Raw genomic sequence first — 15,758 nt, 5'->3', positions numbered from 1 at the left:
CATTAGCATGGACAGTCACGAGACGCAGGGCAAGTCATCCCTGGGATCAAAGTGGCCGGGGCATCAGTGCATTGAGGACTGACCTTCGCCTATAGGTCAAGCAGCTAATTATCACATAGTTAGCCATTAAGATCATCCATCACAATTTTGTTTTTCTTTTAATAATAAAAAATGGATTTAAAGTTTTACTCCAATTAAAATCTCTAGGACATGCTGCTCAGGTTTCATTAAAATAACTATTTGGCGTTCTAAACCTTATGAAAATCCTAATGCTGGTAGGGTGAGGCGCGGTGTATGCGCGGTAAAGCGCTTGGCTTGCGAACAGGAGGTCCTGGGTTCCAATCCTGGTGAAGACTCTGATTTTAAATTTCGGGATTTTTTAGGGCGCCCCTGAGTCCACCCAACCTTAATGGGTACCTCAAAATAGTAGGGGAAAGGTAAAGGCTGTTGGTCGTTGTGCTGGCCACATGACACCCTCATTAACCGTGGGCCACAGAAACAGATAAACTTTACATCATCTGCCCTATATAGATTGCAAGGTCTGAAAGGGGAACTTTCATGCTGGTAGGGTTGAGTGGTTTGTTAATTTGTCTGCGAAGTACTCTGCAAATATATGTTTGTAAAATGTTTGACATGTTTCGGATGTTCCTATTTGAACCTCCAGCAAGGTCGACGGGAGATGACAGTGGGTAGGGTTTGAACCCGACACCATCGAGACGACCAAACGACAGCCCAGCGCGCATACCGCAAGACCAGGCAGCCATCCTGTGTGAGTTTGAATCCAAGCTGTTGACTAGAAAAAGTGCCCATAAAATTATGGCTCATATGACTTTTTATTATTAATTTTTTACAGTTTTTTTTTTCTGCTGGTTTGAAGAAAAAAAAAAAAAAGACCTAGCGAAGGAACTAGTTCAATTTGAATCAAACACTAACGACCAATAGATATACATTCTAGATTATTCCGCCATAAGGAAATATCATTGCGGAAGTGCCATTGGAGCTCATCCATTTATGACGTCTGCGTGCCAACCTTTCTTGTAGACGGCCACGTTAGCGAGAGGTAAAAAAATAAAATCTTGTCTTCGTTCAAACTGGGATGGGTTTTCAGCTCCTTAGCAGGCGGCAACAAATGTTTACTTCTGTCAAAACCTCGCAGTTCTGTGTGCTCCGTCATTGGTGAGTCAAGAGACTACGATATTACCCAGAACAGATCAGAACAGATCAGAACAGACCAGAACAGACCAGAACAGATCAGAACAGACATTCTAACCTTGTCAACGACTTACTTTGGCTGCGTATAGTCTAGTTTGAATCATTCATATTTCAAACTGGCTACTCGACTTCTAGATGGTAAATAAGTAAATAGTGATGAATTGTTAGGGAGTTACATACCAGAATGCTTAAAAAGAGAATTTCCTAGAGGTATTAATTATGGGGCTATGTCCCGTTGTTTTTAACTCGTAAGAAGGGAGCGTGTGTCTTCTTCATGTCTCCTCTGTTTCTTTCTTTCTCTCATCTTCTTTCTCTATATCTCTCTCTCAATTATGACTATTTCTCCAGCTCTTGCTTTCTCTCTCTTTTTAAGTCTCTCTCTCTGTCCCCTTCTCTCTACATCTCTTTCCTTCTTTCTCTCCCGTCTCTCTTTCTCCCTCTCTCTGTCCCTTTCTCTCTCACTCTCTCTCTCTCTCACTCTCTCTCTTACTCTTTCTCTCTCTCACTCTCTCTCTCTATTAATCTATATATATATATCACTCTCTCTCTCTCTCTTACTCTTTCTCTCTCACTCTCTCTCTCTCTCTCTCTCTCTCACTCTCGCTGCCTATCTTTCTCCCCACTCAGCTTCTCCGGAAGACAAAGACAAGGGACAGGAAAAAACGAATCGAGCAAATGAATGTTTTCATTCACTCCCATTTCCTTGATGAGTTATACACACTTCCTCCCATCACTCACTCCCTCCCACCTCCCTCCCCACACCCCTCTCTGTCTCACTGTTCATCAGTCCCCCCACCAATAAAATAAGCCACCAGCATCACTCAATGGCCTTGAAGTTTTGAAAAGTTGGGACGACAACACAAAAAAAAATAGGGGGGAGGGGGGGGAGAAATAATAATCACTCACACCTCCTGCCACCATCCAGAGTCACCCCCATCCCGCCTGCCTTCAGTAGTAACCTGTCAGTCACACAAAGACCACGCCTTTTATGCCAGGACAATGACAACTTGCTCCCCTCCCATCCGGGGGGCACGTCGTAGAAAAAGGGCAAGGCGGTGTCGCAGACAGGGACAGTAACCCAGTCACACGCGACACTATCACATCGAGAGTTACCCCACGGTACTGTTCGCCTATTTTCTCCATTCCAATTTCGTTTTGTTTTCTTACTAGCAATTTAGACCCGTACAAGCCGGGGCTGCAAATTGGTTACCAGAGGACTATTGACGAAGAGACGTTTTCATTTTGTGTTCTAAGGACATAAATTGTGTTTATGCTGAGTGTAAAGATTTTTTCTTATTGTAGTATTCAGCACCACTAACTCGAGGTCCATGATATTTTGTGATAAACGCAACTAAATACCAACTGATAGTTTAACAACAAAATCAAGAGATGCTTCTAAGTCTTGCCGATCCCGAAAGTCCATCTTTCGACCACAACAATCACAGCCTGGACAGTTTTGACCGTTATGCGTCTGACATGGAGGCCATGTCCGTCAGCACCGATGACCAGTCTGCGTCGGACGCCCAGGAAAATAACAATCTGATGGCTCAACAGGATAGGTGCATGTCCAAGCTTATGGCGCCCTTGGACAGTGGCGCCCCGCCAAAGAAAAAAAGAATAAGGAAAACAAGAGCTAAAGCTAAAAGCCCAGAGGTAAGAGCTTATCTATTTCGTACTGTAAGCCTCCTCTTAGTCAACGCTTTGAATACAATACAAACCTGAAAAATAATACACACACAAAAAGATGCAACAATTTAACATAACATTAGATTTGGATTTTTTAAAGTTAACTTTTATTCACAACAATCTTCTCCTAAATTAAAAAAAAATAAAACAAACTAGTAACAAAATTTTGGCTAAAATATAAAAAGTGGATATATAATATATAGTAATAAAAAATTATGAGACTATCATCTCTGTATATTGTTATATTTGCTAGCCCGCTTCACATAAAAAATAACAGTAAAATTCTGAAATGACTAATGAATTGCATGTGTTATGGGGTTGTTTTATCTTGATATTAAAGTTTAAACTAAATTTCTAAAAAAAAATGTTTTATGTATGCTCAAATAATAGTTTTGCAGCATACAGAAGAAATGATAAAATATCTCTGTACTATATTTTTTCCCCACCAGCAATGCCTGTTTTTTTTTTTTTTATAATCTTGATGATTTTTTAATGTACAGTTTGCTCAACGTTATCCAATCTCTGTGAACGGTTCTTCCATTAGTTTTAACTCTATCTCTCCGTAATTATCTACCACATTCTGGTGGAATCAACGTTGGTATCGTCAGCTAGGAGAGAAAGAGTTAATAGTACATTGTCCCTGTTCAATAGCCGTATGATTAATGGACACTACATTTCAAAACCGATTTGTTTTACAAATATTCTCTGGTTAACCTGCTGCATGTCTCACGCCATTGTATAACTCAGACTCAGCAATACAAGCTCAGTAACGCGCAATGTTGAGGCGGGGACTGAAGTTTGGGGCGTGTTATCGAGGTTCCAAGTAGTTAAAACAATGAGTAAATGTCCCCACACACTTGGGGTTGTTTTTTTTTTTAGGATAAAAAAAACCCCACAGGTTTATACTTAGACTGAAATCGTGCAGTTCTTCCCTGTTTAATCCCTCGCTTCTTCCCTCTCCCTTCTCTTTCTCTCTCTCTCTACCCTTCCCCCCCCCCCCACTCTCTCTCTCATCTTTCTGATTCTCTCTCGCTATGCTCGTTTTCCTAAGAGTAGACTGTACAAAACGGTTGCCTGGCAACTAAGCAAGTATTATGATGCACAACCTTTTTTTCACCCAGGGGTTCATTTACACATTTGTCATGGGGGCCACATCAACCCTAACAATCGTTGAGTCCTATGGAACTGATCACAGCTTTACTAGGGCTGGACAACACAACGTCACGGGCCCGGTTTTTGGCCCCCGCGGACCGTAGTTTAAGCATGAAGTTTTAAAGTTGAACAAAGGGAGGCAAATGTTAACGAAAACTTTAAATATTGAAATATTGAAACTGAGAGGCAGAGGAAGATTGGGGTTATTTCCCCTCGCGATGTCCTCGGTAAAGAATGCAGGGTATTAACAAACAATCCAGTGTTTATTGGATTTCACGGCAAACATTACACAGGAAGATTTGCTGACGATCATTACATGCGAAACTATTCTTCTAGTCATGCACCTTATTAAAAACAACAAAAAACGAAGCGTTGCGAAACGGGTGCGGTTCTCGGCCCTGTACCACATAGTCCAGCAGTTTAAATTTTGGCCAAGAGTGAAGGACCGGGAGGGGAGACCAGTTGACGAGAGACAATACCTTACTCCCTTTTCACACGGACATCCATACCATGCTCCCCTGAATACCATCACTACACTCCGCCACCACGACAGCCACTACACCCCTGTCTGTTGGCGCCCTATTCAGTGTCTGTGCACCCCCTTTTTTTCATTCTCACAGTCTCAGTCTCAAGATTCCTCGGTCATTATTTTCTGACCACGTCACAGGAGTCCAGCAGGGAAAAAAAGGGGGGGGGGGAGAGAGAGTGGTGGTCATTTCACAAGGTCACATCGCTACCCAACGGATTTGCTTACAGCCCCGAAGACAGCGGTTTCCGGCCACTGATTTGTGAGGGGGGTCAACAGGGGGCTTGCGCTCAGGGCGTGTGCCTGAGAAAGACGGTCACCGGAAGTAGCACAGCAGGAGACTGTGTGCGCCTGCCAGTGATACTTACCTGTTTTTTAGATCACAAGCGATATAACATCCAACTTTTATAGTTACAACAGTCGAAAAAGACATTTACCTGCAGTCTGATATTAAGACAACGTTATATATAGATCTAGATCCTAATTAGGAATGTGTTCTGACTACGTAGTCACCTTCTGAATGAAAAGCAAGAACATCCTATAGATAAATCACAAACAGAGCTGGATATCTCTGTCGGCAACACAAGCTTAGGACTCCAGAGATATTTTTAAATAACTAATTTAAAAAAAAAGAGCTAAGGAAAACATGCCGCATGTTGATCGCAAGGGATCCCATACCTTAAATAGCCTTGGGCGTTGTCAGTACTAAATCCGGCCCTGATTACAAAAAAAAAAAAAAAAAAAAAAAAAAAAAAAAAACAGATACAATGTGTAATGGTGAAATTTAATTTGATTCATCAGCTATTAACAACATTTAAATAATATAATACAGAGATATTTCATTTAGAAATAGGACACAAAGTAAACTCATTATAAAGATTCTATCTGGGCGTATCACGTACACCAGTAACCAATAGTTTTGCTTTGTAAATAAATGTAGCGCTTCTTCGTTCATTGGTACGGAACCATGTTTAAACCCATGTTCTATAACAACAGGAGAAAGAAACCGTAGTCTATAAACTTTAAGTTTTTAGAAAAATCTGTGAATCGCAATCGCACCATTGTAATTATCCATAATCCCTCCATTTTGTTTTCTTTATTGTATTCTCTGGAAAAAAAAAGCTTCCTTTTAAAGTAAACAAATAAAATCTATTTGTAAATCATGAGAAGATAACTTGAAAAAAAAAATCTAATTATATTTTTTTCTTTTTTTTTTTTTCAGTTGATCCAAAAGTTAAAAACCAGCAGACGTCAAAGAGCAAACGATAGAGAACGGAACCGGATGCACGGTCTGAACGAGGCTCTGGAAGTGCTCCGCACCACCCTGCCTAACTCTTCTGACGCCAAGATGACCAAGATCGAGACCCTTCGCTACGCCTGCAACTACATCAGCGCCCTGGCAGCCAGCGTCAAGCTCCTGGAGCAGTCCAAGGACAAACATGATTTCAGCGAGCTGCCCAACCCTGACGACTACGCGTTCATGTTCAACTTCCAGTACAGCAACGACAGCCAGCAGGAGCTCAGCCCTTCGCCTTTGTCCAGAACCGGCATCTCACCCGGTGACGTCACGTTCAACTCTGGTCCTCTGGACAACAGCCCGCCTTATGCCGCCCAGTCACAGATTAGCAATGGCTACGGGTGTATGGACTCGCCAAAGGATAACTTTCTAGAACATTCCGGCTATCATCTCCTAAGCAACCACCACCAGCTCGACCAGCATCAAGAAAACCTCAAAACATTTTCCCAATGCTCGTTCTTTCTCGACAACCAGAACATGAACCACGGCGACAGCAAGTTGCACATCAACTCCAGCGACTCTTTGTATGAAAGCTCGTTTACCTTCCCCAGCAAAATGTCCCTGACGTACGCCACGCCCCCTACGTCTCCGGGCCTGATGAAAAACAACGTTCACTCGTATTCAGGGCACCCGAGATCCATGCTGCCCCCCACGACGTCCACGCCACCTCACTCCAGCTACATCGTCCACCAGACAGAGCCTCGTTTCGGGCAAGGTCCAGTGCCCACTTACTCCCCGTCCCAATTACAAATGTCATTCTTATGACACTGACATTTAAACAAGCGATGAAACCTGAGGTTCGTGGAACAGCCTAAACCTATAAACCTTTTAGGTTGTGAACTTTTCCGTAAGTGAACTCTGACAGAACTACAAATAAACGCTGTGCTGAAAATTGGTTATCACCCTTGAGTTAAGTATGATGTCTGCTGTTTCACAGATTCACAAACTTTCCAAACTCATTACATTTCAGACTCACGGTTTTGAGGAGCCTCTTCTGTATCTAGTGATAAAAGATACAGCTTTTGGTCATAGTATTTTTTTTCAATGTTTGTTGTCTCTAGTATTATAGTGCCCCAACAAAAACCTCACGTAGCAAATTATTGAAGTAGTATAATATACATACAAATGTATTCCAAGCAATTCATTAATTGTTGAAAACTATGTATAAGTTACATAAAAGTTGAGATGCCTTAAGGGGCGAAACTGCAACATCAAACTATGAAAAGCACAATACAATGTATTTATTACAAATATTTTATTATTTGGTTGTTAGTTGGTAGAGTTTAACTAGTATTTTCACCATTCATTATTTTTATAATAATGATAGACTCTATTTTAAAAATATAACAAATAGACAAATTAATCTTTGACTTACTAAGAAAACTTACAACATTCCTAAATTATATCATTCCAAAAATTACTGTGCCTTTTAAAAGTAGACAATTTCAGTTTACAAATAATGGCAGATATACTTATCCTCCGCTTTACATTCTCCGATAATGTCCCAACTATGCATCACGCTTGCAGTTTATACAATGTACAGCACAGCATAATGTATTTATAATTTATTGTCACTATGATTCCTCTATTTATTTATTGCGAAACTGTATTTGTACTTTTTATATACTCTATTCTTGAACTGCCTTTAGTGAATGCTGCATAATATTGTATTTATATACAGGCATAATGTGACAATGTCCATTCAATATGTTCCTTATATTTCTCATTTATATTGTTAATACCTCGACGTCCATTCCAATAATTGCGTATTGCCTTCTATATAACCCAAACCTGGATGCTGATGTACAGACAGAAGCGATGCACGGGTTCCTGTCCGATTACAGCTCGAATAGCCGATGGCATGACCAGCCAGCCATCGAGTAAAACAAATGAAACCATATTTGCCTTAACTTGCATACTGCCAGATTTTTTAGAAGTGAAACTGTTGTGTTATTTGTATTACATGCCTGCCCAATTGTGGCCTTGGTCGAAATGTTTTTAGCTGTTATGTAGACAATTGTGTTATGGTTGTCTTGGAACTTAGTGACTATCTCTACTGGACTTCTCAAAGCCAACCCAAATGCATGTACAGCCAACCAGCCACACCAGACGCTATGAATTTAACGTAACCACATTTTACATTATAGGACTCATCAGTATCTCATACATTACACAACCTACATAGTTGCCTTTTCATACCTTGCGATCTATAAGCCAGATGATGTTAAGGTCATGTGTTTCTTTGGCCAACGGTTAACGAGCAGGGTGTCACAAGGATCAACCGCATTTACTTTCCCCAATTAAAGTTGGGTACCCATTAGAGTTGGGCGGACTCAGGGGCGCCCTAAAAATCCCGAAATTCAAAATCCCAGTCTTCACCAGGATTCAAACCCACGACCTCAGGTTCGGAAGCCACAGCGCCCCAACAGCTAACATACTTCAAACAGGCTACAAACATCGTACAGCCAACACAAGGCATCACACATCATACAGCTGATGAAGTATATCATACATCACACGAACAATACAAGAGACTTTACACATTACTCAGCTAATCGAAGACATAATACATCATATACCGCATCATAATCACACAGCCAACGCAGGGCATCATACATCACACAGCCAATGCAGGACATCATACATCACACAACCAATGCAAGACATCATACATCACACAGCCAATGCAGGACATCATACATCACACAGCCAATGCAGGACATCATACATCACACAACCAATGCAAGACATCATACATTACACAGCCAATGCAGGACATCATACATCACACAGCCAATGCAGGACATCATACATCACACAACCAATGCAAGACATCATACATCACACAGCCAACGCAGGACATCATACATCACACAACCAATGCAAGACATAACATCACAAAAGCCAAACTGCCACATCATAGTCGACCTTCCACATCACAACCCACACACCAAACACAGCACATCATTCACCACACAACAGATACAGCACATCATAGCTCACACACAAGCACATCGTACATCAACAACCCTTTGAACATCCTCTTCAAGTTCTTACCTTATTCCATTGCCACTAATTCCCATCTATATCATTGCTGTGTATATTGGCCTTTATATTCATATTTCTATGTATGTCTATAGTTTACATTATGCAATGAACACTGTTATTTTTTTAAGGCGTTAATAAACGAAATATCATGAAGTATTCGTTTGTCTTAATTCAATGGTTTTCTTTGTGTCTCTAAATTTATAAGTTTCTAAAGACAACAGGTTTCCAATTCTTTTTAATTAATGCCTAATAAAACTTCTGGACCTGATGGTATTTCAGCTATAGTGCTCGTAGAACAAAGCCACGAACTAGCACCAGTGTTCGAAATACTTTTTCAAGCATCACTTAATCAGGGCAAGGTATCTAGAGACTGAAAAGAAGCTAATGTCACTCCCTTATTAAATAAAAAAGGGAGAAAAATCTAACATTCTAAGGCCCACTACTGTTTCCACTTTTACATAAATGATTTAACAAATTGCATTAGTTCAGAACAAATGTCTGATTATTTGCAGGCGATTGCATAGTATTAGAAAAAAAAGTAACAACACAAGATACTGAAATTTTACAAATAGAATTAGAAGAATTACAGAAATGGGAATCAAGTTGGAGTATGTCTTTCCACCCAGAAAAATGTCAGCTATTAAGAGTAACAAAATCAAAAAACTAAAGCAAATAAAAACTACTTTCTCTATCCATGGTGAGTGGATCATACAAACTAAAAACTCAAAATATCTAAGTGTGATCATAAATGAAAAGGTATCATGAAATTTACATATTGAAAAAAATTATTTAAAAAATCAGGCAAATGATTCGGGTTTATCAAAAGAATTTTTTTACAAATCAAACAAGAACATAAAACTAAAATGCTCTTTAACTTTAGTTAGGCTAATATTAGAATACCCATCCTCTGTTTGGGATCCCTCAACTCAAGAAAACATTATGAAACTAGAATAAAATAGAGCAGACAGATTTATAACAAACGAATAGTCCGATTTGATAAGAGTAACACCATTAGTAGAGTCTCTAAACTTAAGGACACTTCAGGACAGTAGAATAAAAGTAAAGTAGCTATAATACATAAAACATTAAACCATAATTTACAAATAGAAAAACAAAACCTAATGAAATATTCAGAAAGACAGAGAAATAAAGACACATTTCTTATTCCATATGCTATAACATATTTGTACAAATGCTCATTCTTCCTTAGTGCCATTAGAGAATGGAATGGGTTGTCTGAATCAGCCATAAAAACCAATGACTTAGCAGAGTTTAAGTCACTGATGAACATGCATGACTTCATTGATACATGAAATGCGTAGAAGGTAATATTTTCTTCTTTGTAGTAATATTCAATAGAGTCCAGCACCATCCTGTAGTTTTTGTTTAACCTACTTGTTGATCTATTTATTGTCACAAAAAGAGTGAAGGGGAGTAAGTTTATCTTCCTCTGTAATGATACAGGATACTTTCATCTAAAATTATACAGGAACTAGCGAAAGAAGGGAAAAAAAGGTCAGGACGAGTAGGCGGGTAATACTGCAAGATGAAATACTGAGTTTGGAGAGTATTAGAAGAATCGAAACATCTCAAGGGAGCTGACTGCGGGTACGCATCAAGCACACGTGCGCGGTTTTGTCCCTTGGCCATAAAATTACAACGATCTCCTTGTCCTCTCGCGAAATCTGCTTTGTGGGTGTGGCAATTGGGCGGTGGGAGCATTAGGACATGAACTGGGCGAGTGGCGCCGTCACTTGGGGCGCCCATTGCCACACTTTCATATTTCTAAATATGCATGTGCTGAGCATAGAGTGCATGGGAAATTACAAAAGAGAAAAAAAAAATTCTCAAAAATGATAAAATGCAAATTTAGTTTTTTTATAAAGATCTGACCGGTAGACTGGCCAGTCTTCAGCTGGTTCAATTAATATTCCACCAAATCCCTTTCCGACAGGTGACCATCCGACTTTGGCTAGTCAACAATGCTCTGGCAGCACTCTAGCTCTAGTGACATTTTGCCGACGCCTCACAAAAGTCCTGAAAATTAATATTATTAACAATAAATTCTTACCACGGAAAGCTCGGGAACTCTACAGAGTAGATCTAATTTTAAAAAGATGCTGTCGCCGACGCCGTATACGTCTACGCGTTCAGTTCAGCGATTTTTTTTTATTTGATTTTTTTTTTCAGCATTCTGCTATACATTTTATTTCAGCAAAAAAAAAAAAAAAAAAAAAATATTGAAATTTGTGAAGGAATACAAGAATGATGGTTATTGTTTTATTTGTTAATGTCACACATTTTTGACTTATTCATTAATGCGATGCTCTAAATATTTTAACTCATACACTTTCTTATATCTGTGTTTACTGCCCACAGAAAATAAAGTTCAGTCAACTACCATGAAATATGTTTATATGATATATGTTTATATAATATATGTTTATATGAAATATGTTTATATGAAATATGTTTATATGATATATGTTTATATGATATATGTTTATATGATATATGTTTATATGATATATGTCTATATGATGTATGTTAACATGATATATGTTTATATGATATATGTTTATATGATATATGTTTATATGATGTATGTTTATATGATATATGTTTATATGAAATATGTTTATATGATATATGTTTATATGAAATATGTTTATGACACTATATGAGTATAGGAATCCTTGGGCCTTAGGCCTCTTTTCTTTGCCTCTTTTTTTGGGCTTAATGTGCCTCTTTTATGGGCCATCTTGCCTCTTTTGTGGGCTTTTTTTTTTTTTTTAATATGTTTTTATTTGTAAGTTATCATAATTCACAAGTATTAAATCATAAACAACTGAAAAGTGATTAAACTAAAAATATAATAATAGTAATAAAAATATTATTTAATATCAAAGACATAGGCCTACTACCTAACCATCCTAACCATTGAACCCACTAAAGACAGAAAAATGATACATGTATCCTCTACCCCAGAACAATCAACACAATATCAAATATCCCTGACCCCCAACACCCCATTTCTGGAAAACTACCTGAGCATTGTACAAGTATATGAAAATCAAACTAGATGGTTCTCTACCCTAAAATCCATTATTTTTCTAAATGTCAATTCTAAGTGATTAGGATCAAAAACCTTGTTATGTAGAGCTTTGAGCCAGCTAGCCAAAACAAGATTCCGGTATTCGGAAACAATAATGAAGTTAAAGTTATGTATCATTTTATTTTTGGCAGCTTTTTTAAAATAATTGCTAACTTAGCATTCACTGTGTTTACTGTATAACTAAGGAATAAAGATATTTTTTAGACTTAAAATACAGTTTGAGTGAATGAAATTGATTTCAACATTATGCATATAATTCTTTTTTTTTTTAAATGGCAAAACAATATCTATATTTAGAACTTAAAAGGCCTAAATAAAATAGTTTTTAGGCGATAAACTCCAGATGCTGCCAGGGGTCCTGCGACAGACATAGAGAGAGTTTTATTCAATGCAAGTATCTTTGCGGTTCTTTCAAGTCTTATGTTTTTCTTGTATAATATTTATATTATAATAATTATTATCTTCGAACAAGTATTGTCTCCATTGTTACACATTTCCAGGTTTTCATCTTTATCTGCCTCGGAGACAGTGATAAAGAAAAGAGAGACATGGATAGAGAACAGAGAGACAGTGATAAAGAAAAGAGAGACAGTGATAAAGAAAAGAGAGACATGGATAGAGAACAGAGAGACAGTGATAAAGAAAAGAGAGACAGTGATAAAGAAAAGAGAGACAGTGATAGAGAAAAGAGAGACAGTGATAGAGAAAAGAGAGACAGTGATAGAGAACAGAGAGACAGTGATAAAGAAAAGAGAGACAGTGATAAAGAAAAGAGAGACATGGATAGAGAAAAGAGAGACAGTGATAAAGAAAAGAGAGACAGTGATAAAGAAAAGAGAGACAGTGATAAAGAAAAGAGAGACAGTGATAGAGAAAAGAGAGACAGTGATAGAGAAAAGAGAGACAGTGATAGAGAAAAGAGAGACAGTGATAAAGAAAAGAGAGACAGTGATAGAGAAAAGAGAGACAGTGATAGAGAAAAGAGAGACAGGAATAGAGAAAAGAGAGACAGTGATAGAGAAAAGAGAAGTAGGAATAAAAAAAAGAGAAGCAGGTATAGAGAAAAGAGAGACAGTAATAGAGAAAAGAGAAGCAGGAATAAAAAAAGAGAGACAGTGATAAAGAAAAGAGAGACAGTGATAAAGAAAAGAGAGACAGTGATAAAGAAAAGAGAGACAGTGATAAAGAAAAGAGAGACAGTGATAGAGAAAAGAGAGACACTGATAGAGAAAAGAGAGACAGGAATAGAGAAAAGAGAGACAGGAATAGAGAAAAGAGAGACAGTGATAGAGAAAAGAGAGACAGTGATAAAGAAAAGAGAGACAGTGATAGAGAAAAGAGAGACAGTGATAGAGAAAAGAGAGACAGGAATAAAAAAAAGAGAAGCAGGGATAGAGAAAAGAGAGACAGGAATATTGAAAAGAGAGACAGGGATAGAGAAAAGAGAAGCAGGGATAGAAAAAAGAGTAGCAGGGATAGAGAAAAGAGAGACAGGAATAGAGAAACGAGAAGCAGAGATAGAGAGATAATATGGAGAGAAAGAGGAAAGGGAAAAAAGAAGAAGAGACACACACCCACAGAGAATGTGAGAGAGAGAGAGAGAGAGAAAGAGAGATTAAGAGAGTGTGAGTACGAGAGAGAGAGGCTACTGTATACACAGACTAGAGGATTAAAGTAATGACAGCTCTAAGCTCCACCATTCGACATGGGAGAAATAACAAGAACATAAAAGAAATAAAAAAAGGGAGATAAGGGCGCTCATCACTGATGTGGCCCTGATATTCAATCCAAGTTACCGCCCATTGAAACTACACTGAACTATGAATTATGATATTCTGTTGGCCAATAAAATGTTATGATACAGACGCCGTAGTCTCCACGTGAAATGATAATAATTTAGAGTTGAATTTAGACATCCCCCCTTCGCTGGCGTCCATTCCACGTTTCACTTCAGGGACTAGTTTATGTTCACACTATCACACTTCGGCACTTGATGTGTATTAGCAATTCGGATATAGCGAACAACCCTTTCATTGCAAAGTGAAGGCTGCAAAGTTCGGATATAAAGGCTTAGCGCACCAATCATGTGACACTACGATTTGAACAATTCAGTGGAATTCAGAGTGAAAAATGTACAAGGATTAGTATATTCGGGGGCACAGTGGCTGAGAGGTAAAGCGCTTGGCTTCCAAACTAGGGTCCCGGTTTGAATCCTGATGAAGACTGAGATTTTTAATTTCGGGTTTTTCAGGGGCGCCTCTGAGTCCGCGGAGCTTTATTAGGTACCTGACATTAGTTGAGGAAAAGTAAAGTGCTGGCCACATGGCACCCCCGTTATTCGTGGGCCGTAGAAATATATAGCCTTTACATCATCTGCCCTATAGAGCACAAGGTCTCAATGAGGAACTTGTGTTACTACTAGTACTTTCTTCTACAATAATATTGCTTTCTCGGTGTATGAGTTATTTATATGATGAAATAGTTTTAAAGAGTCAGTATAGGTTTTTGTTTGTTTGTTTGTTTGTTTGTTTGTTTGTTTGTTTGTTTGTTTGTAGTGAATGTAAGTCCACTAGTCTGCCGGACAACAGTTCTGTCTGCGCTGGATGTGGCAAAATATGTCGGTCACAGATGGGACTGTGTAGCGACGTCAAATAGTATACGTATCATTAATCTTCGCGCTCGAAGAAAAGCCTTTTTTATCATTATAATTACGTGTCTATGTGTAGATGTGTGTGTGAGAGGAAAAGAGAGAGAGAAAGAGGGAGGGAGTAATAGAATATTAGAGACAGGACATGGACAGAGAGGAGGAAACAGAGAGGAAGAGGGAGGCAATCAGAGACAGAGAGAGAAAACAAAAGGCAGCAAGGAGCTAGACATAGGGAAAGAAGAGACAGATATATAGAGAGAATACAAATCCCTTTCTCTGTATTACGAGACCAAAAGAAAATCCACCGCCGATGACAGACATAGACTCCGAAAAGAAAACCTAAATCGACCATTGCTGAACAAGGGTTATGTCTGCGTTGTTTGTGGCAAAATATGTAGGTCATAACTGGGGCAAATGAAAAGATTAGAAACATGATTTGTATAGCGGTTGGAATTTGGACCCCTTGATGACCTGCTATCTAGTGTAAAAAATTCACAAGCTCAAACTCTATGGCCATAGTACAAGGTCCTCGGGGCTCGCAAAGACCTTCCTTCAGGGAACAGTACCAGGAAAAAGAAGAAGAAGCGGGCGGAGAAAGCGATGGGAAGACAACATAAAAGAATGGACGAGATCCTATTCAAGGCAGCAGAGAGAAATGGAGAAAGTCGGGCAACAGATCTTCTGTGGTGCCCCAACGGTCCAACAGACTACAGGATTGGTGAAGGCGAACAAGACTGATTGTACTATTCGCTAATAAGTTTTAGAGTTTAAAATATTTTAAATTAATTGGTGCTCATCTGCTTGTAACTAACTTCAAGCCATTTCCCTTAAGATTCGAACCGTTCAACTTGAACTAATGTGTCCATACTTCTGGGGAATCGAAAGAAAGAAACCTATTTCGTAACAGAATCGATTACAGAGTAACCGTCTTGGTTCCACTGCCCCCGCCTTTCGATCTCTCTGTGTCCCCTTTTCGTAATACCCCAAACGGAACCTGAAATTGGCCTGACCTGACGAGCCATGGCTGGAGGGCTCTGTTTCTCCATGCACGTGCTTGCTGTGCCCCCCAGGGAGT

The 15,758-nt window shown here is 38.9% G+C and overlaps 1 protein-coding gene across 1 annotated transcript; it reads left to right on the top strand.

The window, feature by feature from the left end:
- Window positions 1-2,293: 2,293 nt before the first annotated feature.
- Window positions 2,294-8,382, top strand: LOC106063242 (uncharacterized). Its single transcript, XM_056022122.1, has 2 exons — window positions 2,294-2,865; window positions 5,799-8,382. The coding sequence occupies exons 1-2, from the start codon at window positions 2,602-2,604 to the stop codon at window positions 6,636-6,638; spliced, it is 1,104 nt and encodes a 367-aa protein (XP_055878097.1). The 5' UTR covers window positions 2,294-2,601; the 3' UTR covers window positions 6,639-8,382.
- Window positions 8,383-15,758: the final 7,376 nt, after the last annotated feature.

The sequence above is a fragment of the Biomphalaria glabrata genome, chromosome 2, assembly GCF_947242115.1.
Source record: "Biomphalaria glabrata chromosome 2, xgBioGlab47.1, whole genome shotgun sequence".
NCBI lineage: Eukaryota > Metazoa > Mollusca > Gastropoda > Planorbidae > Biomphalaria > Biomphalaria glabrata.
This window is presented reverse-complemented; position numbering and strand designations above follow the sequence as displayed.